The sequence below is a fragment of the Columba livia genome, chromosome 4 (genome assembly GCF_036013475.1).
Source record: "Columba livia isolate bColLiv1 breed racing homer chromosome 4, bColLiv1.pat.W.v2, whole genome shotgun sequence".
Lineage (NCBI taxonomy): Eukaryota > Metazoa > Chordata > Aves > Columbiformes > Columbidae > Columba > Columba livia.
The window spans coordinates 20,034,105-20,049,914 of NC_088605.1; the positions used below are offsets into that span (position 1 = coordinate 20,034,105).

General features: G+C 37.4%; 1 protein-coding gene across 2 annotated transcripts in view; it reads left to right on the top strand.

The window, feature by feature from the left end:
- RBPJ (recombination signal binding protein for immunoglobulin kappa J region) overlaps positions 1-15,810 on the top strand; it is a 157,435-nt gene that overhangs the window by 123,414 nt on the left and 18,211 nt on the right. For both annotated transcript variants that reach the window (XM_065060672.1, XM_065060671.1), the window contains exons 2-3: positions 670-708; positions 5,677-5,772. In XM_065060672.1, the coding sequence (XP_064916744.1) occupies positions 5,684-5,772 (89 nt within the window). In that variant the 5' untranslated portion in view covers positions 670-708; positions 5,677-5,683. The remainder of the gene's footprint in view (positions 1-669; positions 709-5,676; positions 5,773-15,810) is intronic.

Sequence of the window (15,810 nt, forward strand, 5' to 3'; positions counted from 1 at the left end):
GAAGTCTTAACCTAGCATAAAGATTATACTCTCTCAAGAACAGTGTTAAAGCACTGAAAGAAATACAGCTGTCTCAAAACACCTTATGGCTAAAAAGTGTTAAGTGTACAGCAGGATATTTCTGGGTCACACTCAGCTACATTCCATGTGAGATTTTTCTTATAATTCTGTAGTGGCACATATAAAATATGTTGTCATACTGTTTTTAAGTAGTTGTTAAGGAAAAACAGGTTTCTGAGGAATTGTCCTGATGGGAAACATTCACGGTGATTTGGCGACTCAGCAGTAAGTCTCTTAAGTTATGTGTGTTGATAATAACTGCGTTTTGTTGGCATTTCTGGCCAATGCTATGGCAAAAATCTCCTGGTTATTTACATGCTTGTGATATCTGAACTTTTCAAAAGCGATTCTGAGAGAAAGTAAATGTGACTTCAGCAAAGAAAGTTATCTGGTGCTCCAAATATTATGAAAAGCCTCTGCTATTGTAGGAAAAGCTGTTGCAAGGAGATGGTTGATATTTTATTAGTGATCTAAGAAATCACATATAAAAGACACCAAATGCCAATACACTTTCAAAAAGTGTAAAATCAGGATAGTGTTTCACTGTAAAATTTTGAATAAAAACTTTTCTTTAAAATTAGCAACAACTTTTTTTTTTTTTTTTTTCAGGAAATTTGGAGAGCGACCTCAACCAAAACGGCTCACCAGGTAAGCATGAATGAAATTGTGGTTTTAACAATTTTCTAAAGTTACCCTTTTCATTCTCAGAAGGATTTCTAAGTTAAAAAATTGTGGTTTGCTAATCCTAGAATTTTGAATATCAAAGCTTTTCAATTCTTGTATGCCATCAGCAACCAGAAGTAAAATTTTGAATAGTAGGTGCCTTGTTTTTGAAACTCAAAATGCTTTTTTAGAAATGGTCTTGACTTCATGTATCTGTTATTGTAGATTATTGAGTAGGATGGCCCATCCCTGGAAGTGTTCAAGGTCAGGCTGGATCAGGCTTTGAGCAGCTTGGTCTAGTGGGAGGTGTCCCTGCCTATGGCAGGGGGGTTGGAACTAGATGACCTCTAAGGTTCCTTCCAACCCAAACCATTCTGTGATTCTGTGTGATTCTGCTTAGTTTTAAATCACCAGGAATGAGCTGGATGTCTTTTCTTGGGTAAAAGTATCCTGTGAGGTTATATAAAATAACACTTTTTACTGCCAAAGTTTAGCTATTACTTTACTGCTATCATGCAGCAGGTAAGAACAAAATTAACACAGTGCTGTCAAGGAGTGATCTTTACTAATTTTTTGTGAACCCTAAACAGTCAGAGGTAGCACCAAGTAATACTATCAAGTCAATCCATTCTGAAAAGTGCTTAGAATGACTGTAGTCAGTGATAACGTTCCTGGTCTGCCTGGCAAGCATTTATACTAGAAGCTGTTAACTAGTGACCGTTTTTTGAAACTGCTGTAACACAGTCTGTGCAGCTATTTATTGTTCTGTGCCACGAACTGTGCTGATTATAAGTAGCTGCCAAGTTTAATATCCACTGTTTTCTTGAACTACAAAGGATGTGCAATTTATTTGTAGCTTTGTGTGGTAACAGTGCTGTATAAAGACATGTAAACCCATTGTCACTCTGGCCTACTTCTGTTTTGAATGAAATTATGATGCCTTATATTACAGCACAGGGTTGGGGGGAGCATTTACATTTTGTGTTGGGGATGTCATCTGTCTTATTGTATTTCTGGATAAGATTCAGTTTAACTTGTGTCACTGTTAAACTTCATTTAAATGCAAAGTTGATCTAAACTGACTTAAAAGTTATTGAAAAAGCATTGCTGTTTCCTGTTGGCCTACCTATTTTCCAGGGATATTTCCCAAGTCTTGGAAATGGGAGAGGTGCCTGAGGACTGGAGGAAAGCAAATGTCACTCCAGTCTTCAAAAAGGGCAAGGAGGAGGACCTGGGTAACTACAGACTGGTCAGCCTCACCTCCATCCCTGGGAAAGTGATGGAACGACTTATCCTTGGTGCCATCTCAAGGCATATTAGGGATAAGAGTGTCATTAGGGGCAGTAAACATGGCTTCACCAAGGGAAAGTCATGCTTGACCAACCTCATTGACTTTTATGAGGACATAAAAGATGGATGGATGATGGCAGAGCGGTGGACATGGTCTACCTTGACTTAAGGCATTTGACACAGTCTCCCACAGCATCCTCACAGCTAAATTGAGGGAGTATGGTCTGGGATGATCAGGTAGTGAGGTGGACTGTGAACTGGCTGAAGGGAAGAAGCCAGAGAGTTGTGGTCAATGGGGCAGAGTCTAGTTGGAGGCCTGTATCTAGTGCAGTGCCTCAGGGGTCAGCACTGGGGCCGATATTATTCAATACGTTCATCAACGATTTGGACGAGGGAATAGAGTGTACTATCAGCAAGTTTGCTGATGACACCAAGCTGGGAGGAGTGGCTGATATGCCGGAAGGCCGTACCGCCATCCGCTGGTGAGTTGGGCAGGGAAAAAATTAATGAAATATAGCAAGGGAAAGTGTAGAGTCTTACATCTGGTCAGGAACAAACCCAGGTTCCAGTATAAGTTGGGGAATGACCTGTTAGAGAGCAGTGTAGGGGAAAGGAACCTGGGGGTCCTGGTGGACAGCAAGATGACCATGAGCCAGCACTGTGCCCTTGTGGCCAGGAAGGCCAATGGCATCCTGGGGTGTATTAGAAAGGGGGGTGGTTAGTAGATCAAGAGAGGTTCTCCTTCCCCTCTACTCCGCCCTGGTGAGACCACATCTGCAATATTGTGTCCAGTTCTGGGCCCCTCAGTTCAAGAAGGACAGGGAACTGCTGGAGAGAGTCCAGCACAGAGCCACAAAGATGATTAAGGGAGTGGGGCATCTCCCTTATGAGGAAATGCTGAGGGAGCTGGGTCTCTTTAGCTTGGAGAAGAGGAGACTGAGGGGTGACCTCATTAATGTTTACAGATATATAAAGGGTGAGTGTCACGAGGATGGAGCCAGGCTCTTCTCAGTGACAACCAGTGATAGGACAAGGGGTAGTGGGTACAAACTGGAACACAGGAGGTTCCACTTAAATATGAGAAGAAACTTCTTCATGGTGAGGGTGACAGAGCACTGGAACAGGCTGCCCAGGGAGCTTGTGGAGTCTCCTACTCTGGAAGCATTCAAGACCTCTCTGGACACCTTCCTGTGTAACCTCATCTGGGTGTTCCTGCTCTGGCAGGGGGATTGGACTAGATGATCTTTTGAGGTCCCTTCCAATCCCTAACATTCTGTGATTCTGTGATACGAAGTTTTAAGTGATTGAACTGTTTTGCATCTTGAGCAGTAACACTGATTAGTATCACCCTGAAGTTACTGATAGAATTTATCTTCTATGACTTAAAAAGAACTAAGTTTTCTAGGAATTGTAGTGACTCTAAATTTAATGTGCAGAATTTTAGCTACTAGATGTGCCAGGTACTCTTGCCTGTGAGTAGAGGGTAGGTGTCTGGGAAAATGCTGGCTGTCCTCGAAAGCAGCAGCTTGTACACCTTTTCTATACTGATAGAGGCTTGGAATAACTAACCTCACTTTTTTCCTCTGAAGATAAAAAATGCTGAAACAGAAAAACTGTCACACAAATTTTTAAGAGTATGCTTTGTTTATGTAATGCTAAAAAAAAGTGTCTGTAAGCTCTTAAAGGCATTTAGTTCAATTATTGGAAAATTATTCTGCTTTTTTGTGTAAAGACAGTCCTGGTTGTCTAATAATCTGTTCATTGTCATGCAAGCTCCAGTGCAACAACACTGATATGTTCATACTGTGCTAGTTGTTTTTAGATGTAAACTATAATAGTACTACCTTTGTGGAGAGTTTTAAGTTTTAATAATGAAAAATGTAATGTAAGAGTCGTAATGGTTGTGTGTTTTCTTTGTCCATGGCGGGGCTGGAGGAGAACAGCTTGGATTGTACAAGTCCACTGTAGCAACAGAGCAGTAAAAAAAGGCAGATTTCCTCCTCACACAATGCTAAATGAACGTTAGACAGCACCTAGAATTTTTGTGCGTGGATTGCTGGTTTTGAGTGGTTCTGAGTAAAGAGTTTTTAGTGTGGCAGATGTTCTTAATTTAGTATGACAGTACTCTTAATACAATATTACAAGTTGTGAGATTGTGAAGTTTTTAAACCACTTACATTTCATTATGATATATATTAGCTGCATTTATCATAATTTCACAACAAGTTATGTTTTGTGGTTTTAAAGTATATTCTTGAACAATGGTTGTAAATAGAGTAAGTATTTGTGCTTTGAGACAGTTCTTCCATCTGTGCTTTCGTGGATAAACATCAATTTTACCGATGTCAAATGTAAATAGATCAAATTAGTCCAGATTTAAAACAGTAATTCAAGTATTTTTTCTGGTTTTATGTCATCCTATTTACACAGAAAATGTAGTGTACTGACCACTGTCTTACGCAGGCATGACAAATGCAAGAATTTACAAAACATCATTAGGAAAGCGGGATTGATGTTGTTTTTCAACACCACCCTCCCATAATCTACTTGCTTTCCTTCGTGAAACTATGTGGTGTTTCTTTTGGAAAAGGTCTTGTCAACATAATAGTGCTTTTTATCTTGCATCTTCTTTCACTGGAGATGTTTGATTTTCTAGATCTCTCCAAAGGGAATTCAAGAGTTGGTTTCAGTTCAGGGAAAAAACACACACGCACAAAACAAAACCAAAGAAAACACAACAAACAAACAAAAAAATCCCTCTTCTGTAGTGTTTCACCTCTTTATATAACTTCCTGTTAAATGTGTAATTTGTTTCTCTGGTTGATGGCTTTGAAGATTAGTGCATTGGTGGGCATTCAACCTGCAAACGCTCCTCCAGGGACTTAAAATTGTTCCTGTCAGCGCTCCGACTCAGCTAAACCCCAGGGTGTTGAATTTGGCATGCTGCTTAATGAACAGTTAGGTTATTATACAGAAGAATGATAGGGTGTATTGTTCTCTTACTTCTCTCAAGGAATTGCTGTTGGTGTGTTTGAGGTAATTATAGCTTTTATATGACGTCTGTCATTACAGTGATGATGAACGATAGAAAATCTAATTTATTTTTTTTTACCTGATTGTATGCAGGAAGTAGAAGCTTTCGCTGGAAAACGAGATGAAATGATAAGATGAAGAACTCAACTTTTTAGTATCTTCACAAACAAAATTAAACTTTTATATAAACATTGCATTGATTTACTTAATAGCTTTAACAAAATTTCAGAACAATTTGTCATTATCCTGAAAGACTAAATTGGTTAAAGAGATTATTGAATTAGTAAAGCTTGTTCTAATCAAATATTTATGGCATGGTACTTTATAAAAATGGGCTTTGAACATTCTGTAGTGATTGGCATTGATACAATTTTACATCACAAATATGTGTTTCTTGGAAAATGTAGTAATTGCAGATGACCACAGACCACTACTGCTAGCTTCATGCAGGGTTCTTTTTGCTGTGTAATTCTATTAAAAAACAGAGCAAACTCATCTTGACCATATTAACAGTTGCCTTTTTTTTGCATTTCAGGTGTTTGGGTTTGTTTTGTCCTAATGCTGTCTCTGGATTATTATAATTACAAACAAAACTAAAACAACTTTTAAAATTTGTCTTCTAACTTTTAGGGAAGCAATGCGAAATTACTTAAAGGAACGAGGGGATCAAACAGTTCTAATACTCCATGCAAAAGTTGCGCAGAAATCATATGGAAATGAAAAAAGGTAGGTGTCTGTTTCTTCTTGGCTTCCCTCTACAGCTCCCAGCTAAGGAAACTGTAATGTATAGTCAGCTGCATAGTGCATTCCAGAATTCCTCAGATTGTACTAGAAACTGAAGAAACATAAAACAAAATGTGTCCTCAAAAATAATTTCATTATGTCACAGATGCTGCAAACCTGTGGCATTCAGTGTAGTGATTCCTGTTCCTACCAACAGGTATTTTCATCCGTGGGTGAAGCTTTTCTTCCATTGAACTAAAATGGCTGTAATTTTAAACCTTCCATTTTAAATCTGGAATAAACAAATGTGGCGATAAGAGATGACGCACACCAGGACGCAGACAAAGATGCACACTCAGGCAGAGATCTTGTTCGGGAAGGAGTGCAGAGCCGGGCAGAGCAGAGCTGAGCCAGGCTGAGGCCCTTTTTATTAGCCATTGACAATTTATATGATTTACAGATATGGGCCTGGACTAAGAGGTTTACACAAGATGTTTTATCAATAATTGTTATTAAAAACACACCACACTCATGTCTGTTTCAGTTATGTTCCCGCTCATTCACAGATCAGGCCCAACGACATTCACGCATCACATGTACTTGGGCGTGGTTATCTGGCCTCAGATACCATTCTCACGAGTCTGGGCTATCACCCTTTGCAATTATGAGAAACATACTTCAGCACAACCTGTCTAAGGCCCTTTATATTTTGACTAGTTGCTGTGATCTAATTGTGTTAGTATATTTCTCTGGCCATCCAGATGGTCATGTTAGTGGTGATCTTCCTTTATCATGCAGGTGACTGGAACTGCATATCTTGCTTTCCCACAAACAAGGTGTTAATGGTGACTATTTGTGGAGGGCTCTTTTCCGGAGTAATTTCAAATTAATATGAGAAGGAAATTGCTAGCCTCAGTAAGATGCTTTTCCGAATCAGATCTCTAACAGCTTTAGAAAGGATGACAGGTCAATCATAACCATATTCACAACAAACATTATTTTAATTTGTATTGCATTTTTACAATAGAATAGGTAGTTTACCAAGGGACAGAATCTACAGGAAGATGTGAGGATGAATGCTTTTTAGGCAAAGGTGAATTTCCGGCAGTCTCCTCTATGTGATGTTTTAGTTACATGACTAAGAGAAGAAAATAGGATGGTCCTTCACATGCAGATTTCTAGGCCTCTCATGACTGAAGAGAATTTTCTTTAAGTGTGAATTATACTTTTCTAGCTTAAATTTCACTAAAATAAATAGTGCAGTATTTGCTTAGTTTTCAGATGCTTTGTATTATTAATATTTGTTCACTATAAAAGACCACACATTCAGCACTTTGTTTTGAACTTTTAACCTTCCTTTTGCCACTGTGTAGGTCTTATTACATTGTTATGTGTGTTACAGTTTTTTGAGATTTGAACATATTTATGTACAAAAGCATTAGAAAACAGGAATACTAGAATTAAGCTTGCAAAGTTCTCACACTTCGTGATGTCTGAATCATGGAGATGCAAACTATATTTTCAACTTTTCTTCAGTATTCTGTACCTGAGTACTTGTCTTTCAATGTGTGTTGTCTTTTCTGTTAGCCGGTGTCTCAAGCCCTTTCTTTTGGGCAGTGTCCAGGCTCTGCAGCTCCACAGAATTGTTTACTCGAAGTGGGTTTTAGATCTTTCTGAAATTATTCATGAGAATAAAATGGGAGGTCAGTGAAAGAGGAAGGGCACAGAAGCAGACAAGTATGCTGTGTGTTACCTGCTACATAACTCTACAGCCCTCCTGCTCACGTCTACACCTAAATGCAAAAGGGTTGCAATGCAAGGCCTTACTAGCAGTAAACTGTAACTTTAACCCCTTGCAGCAAACTACACAGCCAAAAACATTTATGACAATATAGGGACCTCTTATTGTTATCTTCTCAGATGATATTGTCATTCAGGAGTTTCATAGTTAACTCAGTACTGCAAGTGAGTTAAGCATATTATTCCCCCAAAATGAGGGGTGTGCCTGCAGATAAGTGTCTTTGTAAAGTGTAGGAAAGTGTCTTTCTAAACAGCGTATCTGTAACTTCAGTCAGTTTGTTCTCCTGGGGCCAGAGCAATCCATGAGGGCAGGAACATTTTGCAAAGCTGTACTGTGTATCATTATTTTGTAAAACAAATTGCATTAAAAGAAGGGAGAAAAAAAAAAAGTACATAATTTTGATTTTTAAAAGTTCTGTTGCCGTTTGAAAAACTTACATAAGTCTTCTGAAGAATGCACGGCAAAGCTTCAAATTGTTCATAGAACAGTTTGGGTTGGAAGGGACCTTCAAAGCTCATCTAGTCTAGCCCCCCTGCACTGAGCAGGGACATCTGCAACTAGATCAGGTTGCTCAGAGCCCCATCCAGCCTGGCCTTGAGTGTTTCCAGGGAGCTGTTGTTTGCTAACAGTTTTTGAAAGCTCCTGTGTGCATTTCCTACCATTGCCATACATTTCTGTAGGCTTGAATATGTATGTATACTTCACTTGATGCTGTGAAAGTCACTGTGCCACATACATTACCTGAGTACTGGTAATGTTTGGTTAACTACTCATTGGTTTCTCATTTATTGAAATATTGCTAGCTGCAATTAGGCGTTCTTTTACCACTTTAGATTTTGTGAGGTACAGCTCAGTTGCCTGTCTCAGTACAGCTGCATTTATTCATGAAGGGTATCTCAGATTCACCTCTTTAAAAACGAAAGCATGTCATATGAGTGTAGAGAATTTCAGAGCTTCTCAGAAGACTACTAGGAATGACAATAGTTGGATTTTTGTTATTAAATAGTAGTGGTGAAATGATTGCTGTTCTGGTGTGGGTGTGAAATGCAAATTCGGCATACATACTAAGATGTCCTTTTTCACTTTAAGTATTTTAGGTTTTCTTACATTTTGATGCACCATTTAGGCTGTCTCTGGTACTGTTCTGCTAGTTCCCAGACTGTTAGCATCAGCAATGACATCGTGTTGTTATCAGTGTAAAGGAAAAAGCCAGTTATTAAGTCCTTGGATCCATGCATGCCCTCAGGTACTCAGTGAAACTGAATGATGAATTGGCTTTTTTTTTTCAGTTTTGTTTAATTGCTTCTGTTCTATTCCTGGCAGAACATGCCTCTTGGTTGATTGCAAAATCAGTAAAGCTTTGAGATTGCTTTATGCAACTGGTCGATCAAGTTTTTACCACTTTTACATTAAATATCATTTCTGAAGTGAGCTGTTTGGCATACACCTGCTTTATAGACAGAAACCTATTTCATACCTGTTTTTATGGAGAAATTTCATGTTTTCCGTGGGACTTCATTATGGCATGGATATAATATGGTTAGTTTTTGATCCATAAAGAGTAAGTTAAATTGCCCTATCTTTGTAACTAAGAATTCAAGTTACAAAAGGAATTAGTTCTTACTAAAAAAACCCTAAACAAACTTCCACCTTTCGTTCCAGTCTTTAAACAGTTTGTTGTAAGTTCATGGAAAATACTTATCATTAATAAACTTTGCATGGCATAATTAAAAGCACAATAACTACCTTTCAGTGTTTTGATGAGGCTTATTAGATGGTGAAATACTCTGTTGAAAACTCACTGTAGACGGTGCGGATGTCACGTAGTGTGGCCTGGTTTAAATAGGCCTCACAGAAACACAATTCCAGGTTGTTGCCACATGGATGGGGACTTTCTGGGGTTAATGTGAGCTTGTTCTTGATAACTTGTCCCTAAATAACAGTAAGGAAAGGAGGCTTCTTTCTTTTTTGAGTGGACTTTTCTTCCTAGTCCAGCTCTTCCCAAAGTTACAGTTGTTTAGTTTAACAAAGAAACCAGGAGGTAAGAAGCTGGGTGGGCTTCAGTTAAATTTAAGACTTTTTGTCTCATGTTTTCTTTTAGATGGCTGTCACCTTTCAAAGGCATTCAACTGATAGCAGCTCAGGTCATGTTTAGTCCTGATGAGCGTGGGTGTTTGGCTTGTGCTGCTTGTATTTTTTCCATATTTACCATTCACTGAGAATTCTGTCTTCAGAACCTGAACAGTGTGAACATTCAACAGTTTAGAGGACTGAAGTGTTTTTGATTCCAGGGCATAGTTTATCAAAGACTATGAGCCAGATTGGTATTTGTGGATTACATGCTGTTCTGAGTTTAAACATTATCACTACTGATTAGCCTGAGAATGTTCTAGCTGCTGCTTGTTTTGTGGCTGTTAGTGAAGGAGCTCCTCTGATTTCTGCTCAAATATTGCCATTTACTGAACGGAGTATGCCTGCCCTCTGTTTGATGCTCTTGTTACTGAGAGCATGACCTTTTCCAGGGCTTACCCCATGGCTACACTACTTCATCCTTAGCACTCCAGCACTTAATGTTTTTTCGTTTGTTTGTTGTTCTATTGAATTCTTTAGTGGATGCTGTTAGTTCTTTCAGCTCCTAAGAAGGAAAGAAGATTGTGCAGTAGTTTCATGCTCAAAACAATTCTGGTAATTGACAAACATATCTTGTGCCTTGACCGACTCAGAATTGACCAACAGGTACAAGAGAAAAATTCCCTGCTAATGGTGCCTTGAACATAAAGCTAAGCAGTTGGTAGACACCTCTAAATCCTCATGAGTGCAAAGACTTCTGTAAGAGGAACACAGGGATGACCTGGATGATTTGACAAAGGAAACCTTTGTGAACAGAGGTCTGTGGTTTGAAAAGAGCATTGAATGCATCAGAACAAGGTAGCAATGACATGAGCCGATTTTATTTTACTTTCTACTCTTTGCTTCCTGGCACATTAGGTTAGGGTAACTTCTCTACTTGAAGTACTATGTTCTTTCTGTATTGATTGGCCTGGATTGACTGAAGGAATATTGTTCTCTCCTTTGGTGATTGTCTGAATTAAAACAATGTTCCAGGTTGTGCCAAAGACACAACCTATTTGACTTTGTTGTTGTAGTCAAGACTCAGAAACCACTGGAAATTATCTTCCCTTCAAGTAATTTGGATTAAAGTGGAGCATCCTCAGACAATTCTCAGCTTGTTTTTCTTGCCATGAAAAAATGCTCAGTTTTCCATTTGGTCTGATGGAACAGATGAACAGCAGCTTTCCTCTGCTGTACTGAGCTACTGAGCCTGGAGTCTAACATGATGTTGGCAGTACTATGGTCTTTCCTCACTTGAGTGGCCCATGAAGTTATAGTGAAAGAAGGCACTATGGGGATGCCCTTCGCTTTTTGGAGATTGATTCTCTGATCTTTCCTGGCTAATACCAGTCCCAATGTCAGTGTCATTTAAACTGCTCATTGTTTTAATTACACTGATCACAAATTCTAAGAAGATGCATAGGAGGAGTGTCACAGAGAGCCTCTTCTGAGAAAACAGGAGTCCACACCAAAATGTTGTAGGGATGTGTTAAATACATGAAGTATTTGCAGAGACCTTGTATCCCAAAATGTTACCTGGCTCAGTCACTGTGCTTTATACCAGCAAGTAGGAAGCACTGAATCTGTATCTCATCATGCTGCTTTAACAAGTGTGGAATAAGTTTTGTCCAGGAAAGACGTTCCCAGTTGTTTTACTTCCAGTAATGAAAGAGCTCAGAGAGTTGATCCCTACAGATCTCATGTGGTTTTTAGATCAAGCTGTTAGGTGTTTACCTCACGGAAAAATGTCCTGTGTTTTTTTACTGCTCATTCAGCAAGGAATTGTCAGTCTGCTCATGACATAAAGAAGAGGTATTAAGAGAATATGGTATAAATCCAGTGAGGAAATTACATGCTACGTGATTTTCCACCACTACATCTTACACTGAAAATTCTGAACAAGCTCAGAAGAACCAGACAGCTACTTTTCCTTCCAACATAATTTTCTTTTTACTATAGGTCAGACGAATACTTCAGAGGAATTTTTGCCTCCTACTCAGCCTTACTTTAGTTTTGTGGTTAACAAAAAAGAGAGGTAGGCCATGTAAATCAAAGGTCGAAGGAAGCATGTTTTCATTTGTTCCACCAAATATTGTCCTACCTTATTTCTCATAAACAATACTGGAAATTACCTAAATTACTTTATTTATTCTGGGGAGGTGATTTTCTCTTTTCCTCTTTATAGTTATCTGAAAGCCAGGCTCTCACATAAACATTTACATTGCTATTTACGTTGGAAATATTTTGTTAATCAGAGAACCTGTTTCCAGCAGTTATTTTATACATTTCAAAAACATTTACTTTAATCCTCTGTGAAAATTAGAAATATGACAATACTCATGGTTTACTCACACTATATTGGATAGAATATGTATAGTTAAGGTATTCTATACATGAGTTCTTGGGATTGTAAAATATGAAGTAAAAAGCCCCTGGACTATACCTGTCTGTATCTGAAGGGTGAATAAGAAGAGGCTGACAGATAAGAAAATCCATTTGAATTGTGAATGTCCAGACTCTTTCTTCTTGTTTGGTAGTTTTAACCAAACTTGAATTTGTCTTGGCTTCAAAAGTTGCTTTCCTAGTTCAATAAGGCATAGTTTCCCAAGGTTTTTCTTTGTATTCTAATTTAAAAAGAATGCTTTAATTGTTGTGGCTTGTGTTCATCAATGAGTTAAAACTTGTTTTTTAAAGGTCTTTATTGCCATCTGGTGGCCATAGTTGTTCTAAGGAATGTTCATTTGGAATAAAGCTGGAATGAAACAGCATATGAGAAAAGTTTGGGATTTTTTTTCTTGTGTTCTAACCAGTAAGATAAATAGAAAAGAGTACATGAGGAAGAAAGGTAATGTGCGATGGTTGCTTTGTGGTGTTATACCTACTTGAAATACAAGGAGTTTGGTTTCTTTTTTCTCAAAGCATTGCTTCATTAATATAGGTTGATAGTAGTTTTTAGCCTTGGTACAATTTCTTTACTGGAAATACCTTGTAATTGTTGAAAAGAAGATTAGTGGGATACATCCATGAACACTGAAAGGATCATATATTGTCATTCAAGTTGGAGAGACCAGAAGCTGACTAGAAGTGCGATGTGCTGTTTCTGGCAATCTGAGTTCATTGCCAAAAGACCAACTCTTGAATAAATGCATCTGTTACTTGAAGTTTCTTCCCCAAAATCTTGCATTTCTTAAGCTTGGAGTTTGTTCATAAGACCCATTTGAAAAGTATTATTCATGGAGAATCCCCATCATATTTCCCCTATCTAGCATGTCAGAGCAGAGTAGGCCTCCTAAACAGTCCTTGAGGCAGGATCATCGCCTTCTCTTGACGCCTTGCCAGGGTAATAAAAATGTGACTCCTTCTTATCCCCTTGCTTACTTCCCACACACATATCTCTGTATATCTCTATATTTTTAAATGTCATCACAATTGTCTACAGTAGAATTTTTCTCAGTGTGGTGCTAAAGCTGTTATTTCTTGCTTTGTTTCAGTTTTCTGTTTTCCTAAGACATGCTGAAAGTTGCAGCAACCAGCAGATGAGCCTCAGAATATATTTTTAACAACAATTATGGTATTTACATCTAGATGTGGGGTGATATAGAACATATAGATTAGATTTATCATGTAGAAAGCAAATATACATCTTGTACTTTAATAGGAATTTTATGATCTTGGCCATTGTCATTGCACTGTCTCCCTCATGAATGGAAGTCCTCTTAAGATCATTTTTCCTTTAGGGTAGAGAAGCATTTGAGGGAAATTGGGTCATGTCATGTGTGCTGTTTGAAAAAAAAATGCATTGAAAAGTAGGAAATGTATTCCTTTTTCTGAGATCAAAAATTTGTAGTAGGAAAAGGAGGATTTAATTGGTGTGTAGCAGAAACTCATGGTGTTCTTAAATATACACCTTCATGAAAAAAAAAGGAAACAGAGGTCAGGTTCCAGAAGATAAGAAGCAAAAGGCATAATAGCAAGCAAAAAGGGGATACACACAGTGTGTGCTGTTTGATAACATTTATTACCGCTTATTCTTTCTATTCATTGTGATTTTCAAATTTTAGAACATCTATTCTTACAGCAATAAAATTACAATAACCCATTCTAATATCGGGTAACTATAAATTTTAAATTCATGATTTGTGGCTGGGCTAGTGGAAGTGTTCTCTTGCATTGCTTGTGTGAAAATGTTAGATTTTCTTTTTGAGCTGGTTTATTGTGTAGTTTCTCAACTTGACAGTTCCATCAGGAAACATCTGCTTTGCAAATTGCCAAATTTCTACCTGTTGCCTTGGTTCTCTGTGTTCTGCATTTTCAATTGGAAGAAGAAAATTCCAGAGCCTTAATATGACCCATAGTTACCCCAAGGAATAAAATATGAATAGTTAAAACTGATGTAATAAGCACATGAAAAAGTGTAAGTTGTTAAACTTTGCGTACTTTGCTTCTACAAGTGTCTTTCTGTTAATTCGTAATTCCACGTTTATCAAAATTTCTGTGCTTCAGGGCAGTGTGAATGCAATAAAAAGAGCAAATAATTGTTGTGATAAGTTTTTGCTGAAATGGATTATCATAATGGAGAAAACAGAGCATTTGTTTCTATTTGTTTAGAATTACTAAGTTTAAAAAGCAATCTGTTGGAGCAGTTTCACAAATTAATGGACTTCTCAAACATGCAGATCTTTTGATGTCATGTATGAGCTACTTTCTACAGATGCTCTTTTGTGAAGTGGTCTTTTTTTCAAACCAGAGCACAGTACTTCTAAAAGACATTCATATGTATTTAGGCTGTATATATATTTGTAACTCATCAGTTTTGTTGTGTTTTAAAGAGCAAAATAAAGTGAAAATTTTTCACTGTGGAATTATTGGTAATTTTTGCTCTTTATTGTAACACTGAGACATTTTGAATTGCAGTAAAACTTAATTTGCTTTTTGTTTTTTTTTTTTTCCTCTAACAAAGAATATACATCAATCATCTGCATTAACTGAAAATATTATAAATCTCTGCATTTATTTATATGGATTCTTAATATTTAAATTGTATTATGTGATTTTTAACTGAGGACTTTGGATTCATTTATTAAGAATGCTGTTAATTAGAAAAGCATTTTATATCTGTTAAATAAAGGTCATTTTGCTGAGTAGGTGAGATAAAGTAGTATATTAGACTTGATTTTCATGCTAAAGCTGACTTCCACGAATCGAGGTTTATATGGTGTTTAATAGAAACAATCCATTAACTCAGTTGTCCTGCTTACCTACCTGTATAAGGTAGGAGTCATCTTTGGATTTCAGAAGTGCCAAGTTAAGCACTACTCTCCAATTTGAAATAAACAGAATAATTAAAATGTTTTCAGTTATCCCCTCCCTTTGTGCCATCCTAACCTCAAAATCAGATATACTCATTCTGCTTTTTTAACTTTGATCATAACTAAATGATGATAAAAATGCAGCAACTGTTGGCTAAAATAAAACTGAAAGTGATTAGGATTTGCATTTTAACAGTTTGCAGAAACTTCAAGACCAATGCATTGCATTAAAATACTGCATTTAATTTGGAACATGATGCTGTAAGTAGCATCTAGACTGATTTTATTAGTGCTGCTGAAGACTAGATCATATCTTTGACCATCACTGATGAAGATGTAAAATCATCTGTTCCATTTAAAAACTGAAAAGAGATTTATGGGATAGATGGAATAGACTACTTCCTTACTAATGATGAAACACTAAATGTTTAGAAATTGTAGTCAGCAGTCACCCATTAAATTAGTTTGTAGAACTGTTCTGTGTGTATTAATTGCTGCATCATATCAAGCACCTAAAAAAGCAAAACACTGTCATCACTTTCAAGGCCTTTTTACTTTCTTTGAGAATCTCTTCTGTGTAAGGGTAGAAAGAATTTTCGTTTTACAGAGATGCAGACTGTTACCTATCATATATTGAACTGGGAAGATACTCAGTGACAGTGCATCTAATGCCGATTTTCCTTTTTCTCCTTTTTTTTCATATGCATTTTAGAAAATCTTCAAGGCAAATGAAGGGTGTGCATGTATAAACAATGCAAAGTGTGAAAGGGCTGAGAAAGCTTTGGGTACACAACAGTTTCTGTCTTAAGAATTTTCATG